We start from the raw sequence: 20085 nt of genomic DNA, 5'->3' as shown, positions 1-20085 counted from the left end.
GGGAGCCTCTCCTTGTTGCGGTGTGCAGGCTTCTCATTGCGGTGGCTTCCCTTGCTGTGAAGCATGGGCTCTAGGCACACAGGCTTCAGTAGTTGTGGCACGTGGGCTCAGTAGTTGTGGCTCACGGGCTCCAGAGCACAGGCTCAGTAGTTGTGGCGCACGGGCTTAGCTGCTCCGTGGCATGTGGGATCCTCCCGGACCAGGGCTCGAACCTGTGTCCCTTGCATTGGCAGGCAGATTCTTAACCACTGCGCCACCAAGGAAGCCCCTAAACTTTCATCTCATAGACTGACAATGCTCGTCTTCAAGGAGAGAGTCGCTCAAAGATGCAAAAAAACAAGGAAAAACATCATAAAAGCAACACAAAAAGAACAATGGAGGACAAGTTAGCAGAAAATACCAGATGGTTTGAATAAAATCACAAAGAGAAAATTGATTGAGGAGGATATAAACTGCTTGGAAACAGAGAAGAAAGTTGCCCCAGTGTATAGAAACTTGAACTATACACGTCAGAAGCACAACCTGAACAAGAAGAAGGAGGACATGGATGGGACCTCCCTGGTGGTCCACTGATTAAGCCTCCACGCTTCCAATGCAGGGGGTGCAGGTTTGATCCCTGGTCAGGGAACTGAGATCCCACATGCTGCACAGTGTGGCCAAAAAATAAAAAAAACAAAAATAAAAAAGGAGGACATGGAAAAAGCAATGGAGAGAACCACTTCCTTCACACTAGAATCTCCTCTATGGGAAGAGAACTTGAGAAAGCTGGATGGCAGCTCTATCGACTGAGAGAAAGCTTGATGAGCTAAGAAAAGAAAATAACAACAGATACTGGCTAATGCTGAGTTTAACTTGCAGCCTTTCCCAAGTGGTCCTTTCACTCCTGCTGCCTTTGTTCTACATGCAGCCTACAGAGCTCCAACCATATCAGGGGATCCATCCCCTGGATCATCAGGTCCCCAGGAAGGAGGAGGGTCACTCTGGAAGGGCTCAGGGACTCAGGGTCACAGGTACCTTTGATTCAACTTTCACAGCAGTGACAGCCACACCCATAGCAAGACATCTACCTTTTTTCTCTTTTTTAAAAGTACTTTTGGGACTTTCCTGGTGGCAAGGTTGTTAAGAATCCGCCTGCCAGTGCAGGGGACACGGGGGACACATCCCTAACCAAACCACCACAGTCAAACTTCACGATATTCTATTAGTTTAACTCTAAATTCACAGGTTAATTTCGGGGAGTTGACATTCTACAACCACTTTGCAAGGCAATTCAGACGCTAACCAGCCAGGGTAAGGTTGAATTTCACAGGTTAAGGACACTGTCTCCCACAAGAGACTCTCACTTCAAGCATCAGCCCCAAGTTTGAGGGTCCTCGGGCCATGCACACTTCTGAGCAACTGGCTACCAACACCCTCCACAACAACCTCAGGTTTGATACTTTAATAGAATGACACACAGGACTCAGGAAGGTGCTATACTTAAGATTACAGTTTTATAATGAAGGGGACAAACCAGGACTAGCCAAATGAAAAGATGCATAGGACAAGGTCTAGGAGAGTCTAAGCATAAAGCTGCCATGTCCTCAGGACACATCACCCTGACACATCAAGTATGATTACCAAGCAGGAAAGCTCACCGAAGCCTCAATGTCCAGAGTTTTAATTAGGGTTTCATTACATAGGCAAGATTGACTGAATCACTGCCCACTTGACAACTCAATCTCCAGTCCCCCTCCCCTCCTGCGGGGTTGGGTTGATGTCCCCTGGCTCAAAGCCAACCCTCTAATCACATGGTTGGTTTTTCAGGCCTGAAAGGCCCCCACCCTGAAACTACCTAGCGGCCCAGCATGAGGCACCTCATCAGCATAAACTCAGATGTGGTTCAAGGGGTCCACCATGAATAACAAAAACACTCCTATCATTCCAGAAATCCAAACATCTTCCAGGAACCTCGAACACAGGCCAGCCAAATTCTTCATTACACATTTGTTTCTTTTTGTGTGTGTAAGATATTCTTTGCTGTTTAAACATTTCTAAATTTTATGCAGTCAAAATAAAAGGTTTACTTTTTTTTTATGACAACCAAACCAAACACAACAACAAAACAATACAAAAATAAAAACCTAAACTAGTAGCATTTCCCACCCCTCAGAACCCTAGAGTATAGTCTAAAGAAGATCCCTCTATGAAATTATGGTTAATGTCTTCTTCAACCATGAGGTTTTGAAACCAAGCAGGGCCCTCCTGGATACAAAAGCATTTCCGTGTCCCTCATTTCTTTTTTTTTTTTGCGGTACACGGGCCTGTCACTGCTGTGGTCTCTCCCGTTGTGGAGCACAGGCTCCGGACGCGCAGGCTCAGCAGCCATAGCTCACGGGCCCAGCCGCTCCGCGGCATGTGGGATCTTCCAGGACCGGGGCATGAACCCATGTCCCCTGCATCGGCAGGCGGACTCCCAACCACTGCGCCACCAGGGAAGCCCCCATCGTTTCTTTTTTGTAGGAAAAAGGCTTCAGGATCCTAGACCTCCCTGAGTTCCAAAGGGCAGGTTCAAGTAGTTACTAATTAGGGGAGTGAGGGAATGCAGAAGCAAAGAAAAAGCCGTCAAGAAACAATAGTGCAGCAATCAAACAGAGTTCTAGTTCCCCCTCAAGGGATATACCTAATAGTCTGATATACATCTTTGAGTTGTTCTGCAGGAACTAAGACCCTCACCCAGGTGGAGTATGGTAACTACAAGCTGACACCCCAGATTGGTCAGAACCAGAAGGTTGATGATTGAAATTCCTGGAATACCACACTGCTACCTCACCACCAACCAATCAGAAGAAGGTCATAAACCCTGTAGCCCTCACCCCAAATGTTGCTTTTAAAAACTCTACTCTGAGGGGGGACTTCCCTGGTGTCGCAGTGGTTAAGAAGCCGCCTGCCAATGCAGGGGACGTGGGTTCGAGCCCTGGTCCAGGAAGATCCCACATGCCGCGGAGCAACTAAGCCTGTGTGCCACAACTACTGAGCCCACGTGCCACAACTACTGAAGCCCGTGTGCCTAGAGCCCATGTTCTGCAACAAGAGAAGCCACCACAATGAGGAGCCTGTGCAACGCAACGAAGAGTAGCTCCCGCTCGCCACAACTAGAGAAAGCCCACACACAGCAATGAAGACCCAACACAACCATAAATACATACATACATACATAAATAAACTCTTCCCTGAAAATCATGAGGGAGTTTGGGTTTTTTGAGCCTGAGCTGCCTGTTCTCCTTGCTTGGCCCTTGCAATAAACCTCTCTCTGCTCCAAACTCCAACGTTTTGGTTTGTTTGGACTCACTGTGTGTCAGGCACACAAACTGGGGTTTGACAACAGTTTCATTTTAAAAACTACATCTGAAACATTACCACCAGCGACATAACAAAGATCACTGGGAGAAGTTTTCCTTGGTTTGTTGTTAATACATTATACAGTTCTTCACCCACAGGAAGAGTTAAGCTCCTATAGCATCCCTGATACTTCCTTGAGTACCTACAGAAGATCTTTACGCAAGCCCGGCATTTGGTGTGAATTAATTTCTTCCTGAGGAGATGAGCTATGAAGACTACCAGACTGTTCTGGAAAACAGACAACAGTGGGGGAGGATGGCTGCCTTCCAAGGAAAAAACCAGATCATTTCTAACAATACTTAGAAAATGAAGGTGTGGTGAAAAATCTGTACAAAAGGCTTTAGTATAAGGTCATCCAAATATATCTGTACATAGAACGGGAAACACACAAAATGTGGTCTCATTAAAACTGCATGCTTGAGATTCTGAACTACTTCTGACTCATAGCTTTCTATTCATTCAAAATAGCAAAGAGAGTTTAACCAAACTTCTCATATAGCACAGTAAACATGTGAAGATACATCCACAACTATGTAAATTACTTAAATTTACCCTAAACTATATTTGCTATATTTGGGGGTATGAAGATCCTATTTGTAGTGACCACCACTCTAATTTAAAAAAATGATTTCTTTAACTTTACATTTATAATGCTTTGTTGCTCCAATTACTACTACTTGAGAGCCTACCAGAGGCCACGCACTGTTTAGGTGCTGGGATTACATAGATGAACAAGGCACATGATGTCCTCCCTCTCAAGGAGTTTATTTTATTTTGATTCTCATCTATTCAAAATAAAACCAAACCCCACAAGAAAATCAGGCACGGTTAATCCTCATTTTACAATGAAGACACCTAAACTTTACAGGTGAGTCACATGCCCAGGCCAGGTAAGTGGTGAAGTTAGGAAAGGGAGCAAGGCCTGAGCTTTCCACCACAAGCAGGTCCAGAGAAAAACTGAGTATTTTTAAATATGAAAGACCTCAAACCCAGGTAAAAAACATTCTTCAGTACCAAGTTACTCCCCCAAGCATCTATTTAAAAAATAAAAAAGAGACTGCTTTTACTTGCACAGAAATGAACTTGTTTGAGGATCCAGGTTATGTCAATTTCAAAGCCTGCAGCTGGAAAGGCTCTGCTAAGCCCCTAAGCCCCAGATTTCTGTAGCTTTGGGGAAGGGTGGGTGGGGTGCAGATGCAGCACAGAGCAGCACACCAGGCCGACCAGCCACATACCTGGCACCTGGTGGGACTCCTTCAAGTCCAGGATATCCCTGATGTAGAGTTTGGCGAAGGCTAGAAACACAGGATCCAAACCCCACGAGAGGGAAGGAGTTTCCTCTTCACACCGGCTGGATTCAGACTGCATCAGGAAGCTGGGCTGTGGCTTCCAGCCAACCCTGAGAAGCTCTGCATCTAGAGCCGAAGAGCTAAATGGGAAACAAAAATCAGGACGTAAAGCTGTTAAAGTGGATGAAATCCGCACGGCCCCTAAGCTGTTCCCAGACGAGCATCCCGAACTCTGGAAGGGGTAAATCCAGGGGTCCGGGGCCTGTCAAACTGCACCCCAGGGGCCTCCTAGAGCCGGTGGCCTCCTAGCGCCAGAAGGGCCAGGCCTGCGCGCTCGGGGGACCTGTAAAGAGGTGCTTCTCGAGTGAGGACCCGTGAGTTCCTTATGCCTCTTCCCCAGGAAACTCCTCTGCCCCATGGGAGTGTTTCTCCTTCTCCAAAAGTTCCCATTTCTAAACGGTTAAACACCGACTTTTCACTCTGGGGACAGATGGCCATATATGCGTACCCTGAAACCGCTTTAATGGGTGGAGTCCAGAGAGGAATGGGCGTCCTCGTGGCCACACAACAGAGGGGCAGAGTGGGTGGGTCTGTCCGTAGCCCTGCCGCTGCACCTTCCGGTGTTCAGGATGACACTGAGAACGGGTGTAAGAGGAAACGAAAAACAGATCAGCCGTAGCCCCTCCCGCCGGGCCCGCGCCCGCGCCGTCGGCCCGCAAGTCCCTGGAGCGCGCAGGCCCGGCCCTTCCGGCGCTAGCAGGCCACTGGCGCCCACGGCCTGGAGGCGCCGCCGCCGGCCCCGCCCGGAGCAGGAGCGCTAGGCCGAGGTCACCTCTGGCGCTCCCAGCGGGGGGTGGGGGTAGGGCCTGACACCATCCCTCGCGCCAGACCAGCCACTGTGTCCCCGCCCCGGCCTTTCCTTCGCGCCGCCCGCGGCCCCGCCCCATCCCCACGAGGCCACGCCCCACTCCGCCCACGGCCACGCCCCATTTTGCGTCTCGCGGATGCTTCGCCGGATGCTCTCTTCCAGGTGGTGGCGGGGTTGGCAGGGCTACGCGGGGCCCGTTTGACTCTAGCAGCGCTTTCCCTGAGCCTCCGCGGGAGCGCAGAGCCCAAATCACCGAGGCCTGGGAGCTGGCCCTGAAACTCCTGCTGCCCAAACCCCGCCTTCCAAGTCCCCCTTTCATCCCGACCCCACTAGTCGTGGGTCCCTGAGCCATGACCTCCGAGAGGTTGGGACTGGTTCGGACAACTTTTTTTTTTTTCCGTCTCTGATATTGTAAATGAACACATAAACAAAGCAATACAAAAGCAGGATTACATTGTGGCGTATTTAAAATGTTTATTTACACTTGATAAATGATTTATTAACACACGCAATCTCTGGTACTGTACAGTCTCACTGTAGATAATGTCAGGATCTAAATTTGAGCCCTTGAGGGAATGCGAGGCCTTTGCTCTGCCCAAGACTAGCCTTCTTTGCAGGATCATGACAAAGTTTGTCTCCCTCTTACAATGTCTATACTACGGAATGTTGTACATTTAAGAATTTTGAAAACTGGCGTTCTGGTAAATGATGGCCACCTTGATGGTGCCTGTCCCCAGTAGTCCTAATTTAAAGTGAGAAGAGATAGCCATGTTGCATTCTGATAAATAAATAAGCCACATCATGACATTACTTGAGATGGCAGGAGTTCTTCCTAATTTACTCCTCTAAAATGTCAGGAGTACAGGTCATGTTGGCAGGCCATTCCCAGGGGAGGTAAGTGGTGGCCAAAGAGATAATTGCTAAACTATTAAGCAGAGAAGGAACTTCAAGCAGCTGGAACAGAAAATGTATGTCATTAGAACGACGGCATTTAATTTAATTACATCCCTGGCCACTGAAGAAGCTAACAAACAGAATCCTTGGTAAAGCATTGCCCAGACTCTACTGCGATGAACAGTTGGATCTGTCAAGTTTAAGATTTAATTAAGAGAAGACACCTTTCTAATAGGGGGAGGTTCTCTTCAAGGAAGGACACCCAGTATGACACCCAGTAGGACGGGTGCTTCCAGCTGACTTGTAAGATGGGGAAAGACAGGTTGGGCGACATTTTTTGAATGTACACATCTGCTCTAGGGTGGAACTCAATAAGAAAATCACTACTGGGTCTGTGCAGAGCCCGAGAAGTTTTCAGCGATGACTCTTATGACTCTCAAGGATAGAGTGCTGGAAACAACGGCCCTTGGGGACTCCAAGCTTACTGCTGGCCTTGGGGAGGGTCACACCCAGTTGGGGTGACCAGAGCAGACTGCCCCTGAGGTCATCATTTACAGTGAAGGAAGGACTCCTTGGAGTCTAGGGATGCTCCTTTTGATCTGAGCTCAAAATGTGGAGTAGGGTGTGGAATGGAATTTTCTAGACTGCTGAAGCATCTAGAGGAGTTTGGGAGGATCCTCTTCCCTGTCATCTCCATCAGGATAGATTCCAGTTTCCTCAGGCCACTGCCTAGATGTGCAAAGGGACTGGACGGCTTTTCAGCTGGGGATTCCACAACACTGCAAAGCTGATATTTCAAAACCCAACAGTCAACACAATGCTAGGAACTTTTCTTGTGGCTTCTCAATGTGAAATAACTTGGTTTTGCAAGCATGTTTGACAGACTAGACAATCCTTTCTAGAAAGTTAAGACTTTAGGAAATTCTTCTGGAAAATGAGGTGTTGAACTGCGTGTCTTCTACCTCAAAACGCAAACTGTCTTGCCTTAACCATTTTCGGCATTTTAGAATGTCTTTCGACAGGTAGAATAGAGTTTGTCCACTTGCAAGCTGAGTTAGATTCGAAGTTTAAATGAGTGGATGAGTAGTTTGAAGTTTATAATAAAGATAACTTATCAACATTCTTATTATGTTAATGTTATAACCCTGGGGGGCCATTTTCAGCCGCTCAGCATACTTTGAGCACTCTCTGTATGCTATGGGGGAGCACTAAGAATTTTTATTTCACTGGAGCAAAAAGAGGAATATATTAAATAACAAAGCAAGAGGCTAAATTGCATGGCCTGAATAATAACTATGTGGATTACAGGAGGTAAATTGGGAGTGAAGAGAAGGGGGCTCATCAAGTAAGATAATATATGTAACCACTGGAACAAGGTAAGCACTCAATACATATAAGCTATTATCATCATTCACTATGGAGTGGGGATTTAAGCTGGAGTTTGAAACTATGGAGGAACTATTCATTCATTCATTCGTTCATTCATGAAACGTATTTGTCAAGCACTTGTCAAGCACTGTACTGGACACTGCGGGGTAAAGAGGAGATAAGATAGATCAAGTACAGCCCTCATGGAGCTTCCATCCTGTTGGGGGAAAGAGGAAAGACAGCAGACAAATAAATGAATAAAATAAGTACAGATTGTTCTTAGTGCTTTGAAGGAATTAAAAGTATATTATGATCACTCATAATGGGGTGGGGGATCTACTTTATACAGATCTACTTTGATCGGATGAGATGAGACCGGAAGATGGGAAGGAGCCAGCCACGAAAAGTGCTAAGGAAAGAACATTCCAGGCAGTGGTCAGAGTAAGCGTGAATATCTGCAGGCAAGAAAATATTTCCCTATTGGAGGAACAGAAGAGAGCAAGGCGAGAGTGGTTGCATTCGTAATTGGAGGCATAAGCAGAAGGCAGGTCCCAGAGGACCTCGTAGGCCATGACAGGTTGGAATTTTATTCTCAGTCTCCCTATAAGTAAAGAGAGGGATAGTATTGCGATGGGGTGAGAGCAGGGCAAAGGCGCAGGATGAGCAAGGCATGTCTGTGGGCAAAAGCCAACACAGCAGCCTGGCTGGGGAGGGCAGCTGCAGCAGAAGCAGGCTGGAGACCAAGGTTTTAGCTAGATTCTGAATGGCTTGAATTAATTTTTATTTTTATTCCCTGTAAGCAATAGGGTGTTGTTGATTATTGATCAGAGGAATGATTTAATGAATTTAAAAAATTTCAGGGAGGGCTTCCCTGGCGGCGCAGTAGTTGAGAGTCCGCCTGTCGATGCAGGGGACACGGGTTCGTGCCCCGGTCCGGGAAGATCCCACATGCCGCGGAGCGGCTGGGCCCGTGAGCCATGGCTGCTGAGCCTGCGCGTCCGGAGCCTGTGCTCCGCAGCAGGAGAGGCCACGACAGTGAGAGGCCCACGTACCGCAAAAAAAAAAAAAAAAAAAAAAAAATTTCAGGGATACCTGCCGCATGTAAATACTATGGTAGGGAATCCAAAAATATGTAAGATGACTTCTCTACCCAATTTACTGTATCTATTCTAAAAATTGCGTCTAGGGATATTCACCAAATGACGGTGAAAAGACTGTTGTAAGAAAATACTGCTGCGTCTATTGCAGGGGCCTCACCTGTACCACTTCTCCTGCCTCCTCAGCGGTGTTGCTCAGTCCCCTGCCATGTCACCTGCTCCCACTCTCTGGCTTCCCCTGGGCATATCCGCAGGCTTTCCCCTCTTTTTAAATGTCATTCAGCTTTAAGAAAACAGCATCTCTGAAAACCCCAGCCCTTGAACTACTGTTCTCTCCCTCTCTTGCTCTCTGTTCAAAGTTAAATTTCTTGGAAGAGTTATATGCATTCCTCATCCACACTTCCTCATCTCTAATTCGATCTATCATCATTTGGCTCACCCTAACTTAACTTTCAACTATCTCTACCCCAGTCCACCACTCCACTGAAACTTCTCTCCTAAAGTTAACAATTACATTCAAATTCTCAAATACAACGGTACTTTCCTTTCCTTATCATGTTTCATCTTTTTTTCTGATTTTCTAGCTTTAGATGTTGATCTGATCATATTCTCTTCCTACCCACCTTGGTTTCCTGTTATCCTTTTGGGTTTCCCTTCTAACTTTCCCTTTCTTCCTTTGAAGTGTCCTCTTCCTCTGTTGATCTCTTACATATTGATGTTCCCCAAAGTTCAATCTCCTGCCCACTTCCTCCTCATCCCATGTACTGTTACTGAGTAGCCTAATCCAAACCTATGGCTTCAACTGAACCAATATTCCAGGGACTCTCCCCTCTTCACATTTAGCCCAGAATTTTCTCCTGAGCTCCACATCTGAAGTTCCAGCTGGACACTCCTGGGTACTGCAAACTAAACCTCTTCCTCCATAGTTCTGTCCCTCTCTTCCCTATCTCCTGAACATCACCACCACCCACCAAGTCAGAAAACTGGAATGTTTCACGGATATCTCCCTCTCTCTCACCCTTAGATGCAATTAATCACAAAGATCTGTCAACTCTGCTTCCTAAATATGTTTTCTTAATTTAGTCCCTCCTCCCTGCTCCCATTTGCCATAGTCCAGACTTTCATCATTTATTGCCTGGATCACTGCCATCACCTTCCAACCAGTCCTTCTGCCTCTAGTTGGGCCTCCCTCCAATTTATCATCTATGTTACTGCCAGGATGATCCTTATAAAATGTAATTTAGACAATGTTACTCCCTTGTCTAAAATCTTTCAATGACTACATGTAGTCTGCAAAGTAAAGTTCAAGTTTCCTTATATTTCATAACAGGTTCCTCATGGCCTGGCCGCAACCCAACTCTGTGGGCTCTTCTCCCACCAACCCCTCATAGCTATCCTACTCTCTAGGTCAGCATCCCCAATGCTGTTCTGAGCTGTACTTCCTCAAGATATTAATAAAAGTCTGGGCAAGTGAGTTTGAGAAAGGATGAAAACACATTTCTACACAGTAATATGCATTGAGAATGTCCAAGAAATGAACAGAGTGGGTCAAGTTTGAGCACCAAACTCTATTAACATCTCAAGGAATTCAATTTGGGAAATGCTACTGAAGGCATCAGAGTTTCTGGAATATGCCATACTCTCTTTCGTTTCTCCCCACTCTACCTGGGTTGTCATTCACTTATTAATCAATTAATTTTTAAAAACGAACTGTATGTCCTAAAGAGTGCAATACACTGGGAATACAAATGGCAAAAAGGCTCTAAGTAAGCTAAATAAGTAAACCCATGATTACAACACGTCACGATAAATGCTATGTAACTTGGCAGAATAAGGTGAGGGACCTGACAGAGTTGGTGGGATCAGGAAACAGTAACCCTGCCTCCCCTTTTTTCACCTGGGTTATTTCTGAGATAGGTGTCAGTTTTCATTTGGTGTATTTTGAGTCCTAGTTGTTAAGTGCACGTATATTTATAATTGTTAAATTTTCCTGATGTATTGACTCTTATCTTTATGAAATGTCCCTCTTAGTCTCTAGTAATATTTCTTGTCTTAAAGTCTGTTTTGTCTAATATTAATATAACCACTTCAGTTCTCTAATGGTTACTGTTTGAATGGAATATCTTTTTCCATCCTTTCACTTTCAATCTACTTACGTCTTTGAATCTAAGATGTGTCTCTTGTAGACAGCATATAGCTGGATCTTGCCTTTTTATCCAGTCTGACAATCTCTGCATTTTGATTGAGGTGTTTAGACTCTTCACATTTAATGTAATTATTGATATGGTTGGACTTATATTTGCCATTTATCTATTTGTTTTCTATAGCTCAATTCTCTTTTTCATTCTTCTTCTCTGCCTTGACTGTCTTCTTTTGTGTTAAATATTTTCAGTGTAACATTTAAATTATTCTGTTAATTTTAAAAATAATTTAGTTTTTTTAGGGATTATAATCTAAGGATTACAATATGCAACTTAATTTATCACAATTTACTTCAGATTAATACTAATTTAATTCTAGAAAAATATAGAAACTTTGCTTCAATATCTCTCTATTCCCTTCTGTCTTTTTGTGCTATTATTGTCATATATGTTACATCTATATATGCTATAAAACCAACGATACAATGTTGTAATTATTGCTTTAAATAATTGTATGTATTTAAAGAAGTTAAGACATGAGAAATAGATAACTGCAGTCTTTTATATTAGCCCATATAATTATCATCTCTGGTAATCTTCATTTCTCCCTGTAGGTATGGGCACTCCAAATTGAATGAGCCCCTTCAACTGTGGCAGAGGTATTGTTGGTACTGACAGCCTGCTCTGCCCTGACAGAACATCTACATTGGCCAACCTGGGGTGGGGGCAGGGAGGAGAATGGGAGGGGCCAGAATGCCACAGACTCCCACTGTTCTTACCTGAAGTTCAAGCATGAGCACTTTTCAGATTGTTGTGTGTCTTTGATCTATTCTCAGAAGGCTGAAATGGTTATTTTGGTCTTTTTTTTTTAAGGCCTGCAACATGCGGGATCTTAGTTCCCTGACCAGGGATTGAACCTGTGCCCCCTGCATTGGGAACGCAGAATCTTAACCACTGGACCGCCAGAGAAGTCTCGTTTTGGTCAGTTTTGTCCAGTTTTGTGATTGCATTTTGGGGAGATCATTGCTGATCTTCTCAACCAGCTATGGCTGGAAGTCTCTGATGGCAGGGCTTTTAGTTAACAGCAGATCCATTGGGTCAGGCAGGATAAGTAGCCAAGAAATAAGAAGTAAAGGACTGAATCTTAGAGCAAGGTCAGAAATTACCTAGTTGGAGAAAGCAGTTACTCACAGCCCATCCTGCCACATGGAGTTTGAGAAGATTCCTAAGTCAGCAGAAGGCCCCGTGTGAACCAGTGCAATCCACTGGAGCACTTTCTGGAATGGGAAGAACTGGAATTGACACTAAGAGATGGCTGAGGGTGAGATACTGTCTAGGTCCTTAGGTTTAAATGAAGTAACCTCTCCTTCCTGCCTAAGTGGTCTGATTTCACCAAAGGGGATCCAGACATTAGGATGATGACCTCTGTAAAGATGAAGACAGCAGGAGGTAATGAGCTGGGGTTCATCCTGGAGGGCAGAGAACGACTTCCGATAAGGAAAACTTGTGTCCCAGGAGCCTGGCTTAAGTGCATGAGAAAGAATTTTGCATTTTGTATTTTAAAAGTCCGTATCTCAAAGAAAGAAGAATGGTGGTTGCCAGGAGCTGGGGTGAGGAGCGAATGGGGAGTTACTAGTCAGCGAGTACAATGTTTCAGTTTTGCAAGATGAAAAGAGTTCTGGGTATAGGTGGTGGTGATGGTTGCACAACAACATGAATGTACTTGGTACCGCTTAGTACCACTTAAAAATGATTAAGATGGTAAATGTTATATGTGTATGTTACCACAATTTTAAAAATTGGGAAAAAAAGCTTGTATCTCAGGGCAATGCTGGGCATGGTTGTGGTTCACGGTGAGTTAACTTATGTGACAGGCACCTGTGCACTACATTATGCCTGGTCAATTAAGCCACAAATCTACACAATGTCTTGCCAAGGGTGGAGGTTCCTGTGCTTACTGGGTAGTTTATGAGATAGATGGACAATTTTGAATTGGAGTAATGCTTATAATGAGGTGAGTAGACACAATCAAACCTTGATTCTTGACTTTAAGTCCTAGATGCACACCCACTCTTCTGAGCAAGCCCTAGAGTGTTGCTCTGACAGATGACAGATGTCCTTACAGGGGCAGAGCTGGCAACATAACTACTTCCCTAGTGGCTACCAGCTACCAGTGAGCACACCAGCTGGAAAATAAACTTCTGTATCTTATTCTTACATTCCTCTTCTTATTATAAACATGCTGCAAGGATTGTAAAGCACTAGGAGCTGACTAAGGATTAAGTTTTGGAGAAATGGGATTAATAGTCATAATAATAGGCCAGGATAAAAGGATTAACAAAAAGATCAAAAAGAAATGAGAACTTTTCTGGGGAAGGAGGTGGGAGGGAGGGATAAATTAGGAGTTGGGATTAACAGATACACACTACTATATATAAAATAGATAAACAACAAGGACCTACTGTATAGCACAGGGAATTATTGATATATTCTATATCTTGTAATAATCTATAATGGAAAAGTACCTGAAAAGGAATATATATATATTATATATATAACTGAATTACTTTGCTGTATTCCTGAAACTAACACAACACTGTAAATCAACTATACTTCAATTAAAAAAAAAAGAAATGGATATTTGCTCTCTTTAGAATTAAAAAAAAATGAGAACTTTTTATGCAGGACCTTTGTAAAAGCTTATAATCTTGATCAAATAAATTATGTACAGACATTAAACTAATTAAAAATGATGGTGTGTTTTCCAATTTTTTAATGTTGACTAGATATTACTTATTTAATAACAAAAGTCATTTTAAAATTAGCATCTCTTGAATTTCACAAATGTGATGTTGAGTGAAGCAAGCCATACACAGAAGAGAGTACGTACAGTATGACTCTGTTTACATAAAATGCAAACCAGGCAAAAAGTATTCTATGGTGTTTGAAGTCAGGATACTGGTTACTTTTTTGTTGGGGGTGGTGACTTTCCAGAAGGGAGCATGAAGGGGGCTTCTGAGGATACTGGTCATTTAATGTTTCTTCATCTGTATCTATATTTTATTTCAATAAAGTATTTAAAATTTTTTCATCCTTAGTATTTGAATTAGTTGCATTTAAAGTTGAGAGGAATTAAAAAGTGAAAACTTATTAAATTATAAGACCCCACATTTTGTGTTATTGTCACTTGCATAGACCATTTTAATGTTAATGTAATTCAAGAGATAAGATACAGCATCATCCTTCATTTTTCTTAATTATTTGACATGTGCCTATAGGCTCAAGTAGCCATAGCATTTCATAAGCATTAGCATAAAGCTGGCCGATGGAATAGAATTTTATTTCTCTTACCAATTTATAATTCTCCCCAGGGCTACTTTCAATCAAGGAAAGATTGAACTCCCCAATGATGTCAAAGACAGCATATTGCAGAGGTTAACTAACAAGTCACCCGGAGAAGATGGAGCAGCCATTGTGCTGACATGTTGAAGAGCTAATCGGTTCTGATGATGTAATTTGCAGTAGTGCTTGATGTCTATTAGCCTGATGTGAGACAGCTGCTGTGGGCCCGGAGGATTGAAGTGTGAAGCATGAGGGGTGAGTGCTTTCAAATGGAGAGAGACTTTTATAGAGCCAAGTGAATAAACCTGGTCATGCTGGTTACCCTACCTAGACAGCCTGCTCACTTCGTCCTTATTTATACAGATTTTACCAGGCCTAACACAGTCTCAACTCCAGGCTCACTTTATCCAAGACACTTCAGTCAACACTGATGCTCCCTTCCATGAACTCCTGTGGAACTTACAGTCAGAATTATATGCTTTAGCACTTACTTCTTGAATGTTTATCATGTACCCTCAACTTGACCAGAAGCTACTAAGGACATAATTTTTTCTGTATCTCTCACTGCATAGAACCTAATGGTAGGCATAAAATTTAAATAAAAAAATAATTGGGGCAAAATATTGATAATTGTTCAAGCAGAGGAATGGTTACACATGGGTTTCTGCTACTATCCTTTCTACTTTTGTGTGCTTGGAAATTCCCTTGATAGCAGGGTTGGCAGATTTAGCAAATAATCATGCAGGATGCCCTGTTAAATTTGAATTTCAGATAAACAATGAATAATTTCTTATTATTAATAATTTGTATTATATTTTGATATATCACCCATAATTTTTCATACCATTTAATTTAATCGTATAATTTTTTTTTTTTTTTTTTTTTTTTTTGCGGTGCGCGGGCCTCTCACTGTTTTGGCCTCTCCCGTTGCGGAGCACAGGCTCCGGACGCGCAGGTTCAGTGGCCATGGCTCACAGGCCCAGCCGCTCTGCGGCATGTGGGATCCTCCCAGACCGGGGCACGAACCCATGTCCCCTGCATCGGCAGGCGGACTCTCAACCACTGCACCGCCAGGGAAGCCCGGGTGACCTGTATTTTATCTAGCAACCTGACTTGCTAGAAACTTAAAAACATAATTGGTGATTGATCCATGGGCTCAGAGAAAGTGGATGGTAGAAACGGTGCCTTTTCTCTTAGAGTGTGATCTGGTGTCACTTACCTGTTATAAAGGCAGCTTCCTATGCTCCCCTACTCCGCCCCAGAGGTGTCAAATCAGTATTTCTGCTGGTGGGACTCTGCACTTGCAACAAGATCCCAGATGATTCTGATGCTGTTGCTAGCTAACCTGATGTCTATGTTTTTAGTTTTTCTGATATGATCTTTTATTTCCTTATAGTGGCCTTATTTAAGCAACTTCTACTCTGTTTTTATGTCAGAAACTTCACTGAAGAGATGTTGATATTCTTGTTCCATGACTCACCCACTAAAGTTTACAAGTCAAATACTGTCACAAATATTCTATTTGCCTTTTGTAGTAAAAGTTCCCCCTTGAATATTCATCCAATAGCCCAGCATCTTAACTACTAATTTATATTGTACTAATACTTATTCATTGTTATGAGAAGTAGTAGTTGGCAAATTTGCAGCTCCCTTTAGTATTTTAAGGGCTTGGGACTGTTCCAGTTTCAGCACTGATATTCATATGTCTTGTGCTGTCCCTCAGTCCTGGTTGCCCCGGCCACCCTACCTGTAGTAAATGTCTCGGTAAACCACCCAGATCCCCACTTCAGGACCAAGACACTCTTTTCACCAGCTGCTGGTAGTGTCAGCTCACAGTTGAGACCCTACTCAGGCAACTGCCTCACTCCAAATTATGCCCTGCCTCCAGGAGCTGTAAGCCATTGATGCAGCCCCAGTCCTCAATTCAGGATGTCTCTTGATTGGCCGTCCCAGCCCTGGAGCTCCCCGTGGGGACAGCTGAGGCCTCTGTTACAACTGCCTTGCAACTCAACTTCTCCCACTACCCAATCCTGCTTCCCTCGCTCCCTCGCAGAGGCAGCTCCTGAGGGCACTCCCTAATATACCCCTACAGGCAAATCTCAGAGTTCAAGAGTCTGGAGAAATCTGCCCTCCAATAGCTGGCACAGAATTGGGGTGGTCCTAGGGAAGAGATTCTGGAATAAGATTTTGGAGCTGGGTTACCTGCTGACTAGCTGGTAATGAAAACCCCTCACTAGTGGTAGGTGGAGGCCCTGACAAAGTAGCAGTGCAACTGTAAAACATTCACCAGCAGCTAACTGGGGCGGGATGCCAGCGGAAGGGAATGTACTGGAGGGTGCAGCATTCTGGGCACCCAGAGGTTCAGGGAGAGTAGTAATTTAAGGACAACGGAATGAGTGTTACTGGCCACTATCTATGTATTGGGGAGAGACAAGAAAGGCTGACAGTGATTAATCACCAATTTGAGAGGCTGAACCTCCTGAGGTTGAGGCCCAGAACTTAAATCATAAGGTAGCAGAGCTCCAGTGAAGACAGAATTCTCAATCCTAACAAGTCGGCTATGTCAAAATCATGGCCTTAATTGAGAAAGAATGAGATCCTGAGATATGGAATGAGGACATGTGGGTCGATGTCCTTGTAAATCTCTCCAGATTTCCTCGGAATCCTTTGGGCTATAGAAGAGTCCTACTCTCCAGGTTAAAAGCACTCTTCACTTTTGAAGTTTATACAGAGATTTTTGCCTTCAAAGAAAACACTTCCTATAGATACACACCACTTTATATAAAATAGATAAACAATAAAAATTTACTATATAGCACATGGAACTATATTCAGTATCTTGTAACAACCTATAATGGAAAAGAATCTGAAGCTGTACACCTGAAACTAACACAAATTTGAAATCATCTAAAGTTTAATAAATAAAATTAAAAAAAATTTTCCTTTCCTCAAAGGATCTTAAGGTACTCTGCCACCTCCACTCCCCACCCCCGAAACCAACAACTAGGTTTAAGTCACCACATAAGCGATGGGAAAAAAAAGAGACTGTGTCTCAGAAAAGCTGTATTGGCGGAAGCTGGAAGAGTATATATAGATCTTGGGTACACGTGATCAAGGCAGGGAAGAACGTAAAGCTGGTTAAGGAAGAACTCATTTCTAAGAGAAATTTCTATTCACCTATGATATAGGAGTTCATCCTGGCAAGGACCCCAGGAGATGTTGCCATCACACTGCTAGGATGACTGTTGGAAGCTTGGAGAAAACATCATATCACATCGGTCTGCTGTATCAATGATACCATATTCATCACATTAGGTGAGCGGGAAGTGCCAATAAGTTGAAGGCTTTGGTGAGATACTTGTGCATCAGAGGGTGGGAGTTAAACCCTACAAAAATCCAGGGCTCTTGTACATCAGTGAAGTTTTTAGGGGTGTAGAGGCTGGGCTATACTGGGACATCCCCTCCAAAGTAAAGGACAAATTTGCATTTCATGCCTTCCACTACTAAGAAGGGAGCACAATGCGTGGTAGGCCCTTAGGGTTCTGCAGTCAGCATTTTCCACACTCGTGAATACTGCTTTGGTCCTTTTGCTGGTAACTAAGAAGGCTTCTAGCTTTGAATGGGGTTTTGAAGTAAGTCCAGGATGTGGTGACAGCAGCCCTGCCAGTTGGGCCTTTCTAGCCAGCAGACCAGTGCATTTGAAGTTGTTTGCATTGCCTTGTAAACTCCCTCTCCATCACCCCCTAAAGTCTTCAGTGAAGTGGTGCCTCCTACCGTGGGTGTAAGAAGCAGCGGAGTTTCACGTTCAGATTCTTTTGCTACAAAACAGAGACTCTAATATGGAAGTTAAAACCCCAGGCAACAGAGAACCTAAGTACCCTGGAAATTTTCAGAAAACCAGGGAAATTGAGCCAAAAATGGATTGGCAGAGAGACCCCAGTTGACAACTGCGTTGCATATCTAATTCATCATTATACAAATTAAGAAAGTGGGGAGGAACTGTTAAAAAGGAGCCAAATGAGTTATAAAAGGCAGCAAAATATTAATGCTTTCCTCAATTTTTCTCCAGCAATTTGCATAGAAAATATAAAGGTGCTGCTGAAGCTTTAACCCATGTTTCCTGACTAGGGGATAAAATTGGGATCCTGATATAAAATCATGTTTCTCTGGCTCTTCCCCCAGATACCAGGTGGCATCACCATTTCCCTCCTCTGACTCTGTTCCAGCTCCCTGGGATTCTGTCTGTGGCCAAGGCAGCCAATGCCTGGGCCAAAAGTGCCCGATTTCTCCTACAGATGCCCTTGCTGTCCCCTGCCAAGGCTGCCAGTCCCCACGCGGCCACTGCAGGTGCTGCCCTTTGGGCTCTCAGTGCCCCACAGACAGCCCAGCCAAATTACCTTCATGGCCTTGACCTCCCTCCATCACTGCCTTTCCCCAAAACCAGAGCTGGGCCGGGGGATACCATGGGTAACCCACTCTCACTTGTACTCAGCAGTGCCATATTTAGTGATTTGATACCCAGGAGCGATAATTTTTAAACTCCCCTCCATCTGATAAATTATTTTCAGTAATAATCATGAAAGAAATGAATAGTGATAATGGCCAGAAGAGAAATGCAGCAGTGAAAATTTTCTTTTTTTGAATTTTGTATGGATAATCAGGCCTTTAAATAAATAAGAAAAGAAAGCAGAAGGAAATCTTGTAGTACAAAAAGGAAGAAGTTAATAAGATTGCTTTTAATTCCATGAATGTATTTTTGCCATTTTATTATGAATTTTTCCAGCATACAGCAAAGTTGAAGAAGTTTTAATGATAACATACGCCCAGCACGTAGATTTTACCAGTAATATTTTACTATAGTTGCCTTATCAGATAGTTACCCCACCTATCCATTCCTCTATCTACCTATCAATCTTATCTTTCATATTTAAACTATTTTAAAATGGTGTTAGATTTATAGAAAAGTTGCAAAGATAAGTACAGAGCTTTCCCACATAGCCTGCACCTAGTTTTCCCTATTATTAACAGCTTACATTAGTGTAGTACATTTGTTACAACTAATGAAACAATATTGATACATCTTTTTAAACTAAACTCATACTTTATTCAGATTTCTGTAGTTTTTTCATAATATCCTTTCTCTGTTCCAGGATCTTCTCCAGGATATCACATTACATTTAGTTGCCATGTCTCCCTAGGCTCCTCTGGGATATATCAGTTTCTCAGACTTCCCTTGTTTTTGATGACCTTGACAGTTTTGAGGAGTACTGGTCAGGAATTTTGTAGAATGTCCCTTAATTTGATGTTTTTCTCACGGTTATCCTGGTGTTACAGGTTCTGGGGAAGAAGACCACAGAAATTAAGCCATTTTCAGCACATAATTATCTAAGGTCCATGCTATCCACATGATTTATTACTGAGGATGTTAACCTTGGTCACCTGGCCAAGGTAGTGTTTGCCAGGCTTCTTCATTGTAAAGCTACCTTTCCCTCTCCTTTTCATACTGTGCTCTTTGGAAGCAAATCACTAAGTGTAACCCACCCTTAGGTAGTGGAGGGGGGATTATTTGGCGTTCTTTTATATGGGGAGATTTGTCTCTTCTCATCCATTTATTTATCTATTTAATCATTTATTTATATTAAAATAGATTCTTGGGTATTTATTTTATACTTTGGACTAAAATCCAGTCTTTTTTTTGCCCCAAT

The 20085-nt window shown here is 43.4% G+C and overlaps 1 protein-coding gene across 6 annotated transcripts in view; it reads right to left on the bottom strand.

The window, feature by feature from the left end:
• Nucleotides 1–5557, bottom strand: part of STN1 (STN1 subunit of CST complex) — a 38071-nt gene extending 32514 nt beyond the window's left edge. For 2 of the 6 annotated variants that reach the window (XM_060286725.2, XM_030865533.3), the window contains exons 1-2: nucleotides 5179–5556; nucleotides 4617–4810 (exon numbers count right to left, since the gene is read on the bottom strand). In XM_060286725.2, the coding sequence (XP_060142708.1) occupies nucleotides 4617–4749 (133 nt within the window). In that variant the 5' untranslated portion in view covers nucleotides 4750–4810; nucleotides 5179–5556. Of the gene's footprint in view, nucleotides 1–4616; nucleotides 4811–5178 lie in introns of those variants that run through there. The other 4 variants (XM_060286724.2, XM_030865534.3, XM_060286727.2 and 1 more) reach the window with 4 other exon arrangements.
• Nucleotides 5558–20085: the final 14528 nt, after the last annotated feature.

Source organism: Globicephala melas, chromosome 16 (genome assembly GCF_963455315.2).
Source record: "Globicephala melas chromosome 16, mGloMel1.2, whole genome shotgun sequence".
Taxonomy (NCBI): Eukaryota; Metazoa; Chordata; class Mammalia; order Artiodactyla; family Delphinidae; genus Globicephala; species Globicephala melas.
The sequence above is the reverse complement of the archived record's forward strand: the minus strand, read 5'-3'. Positions and strand labels throughout refer to the sequence as shown.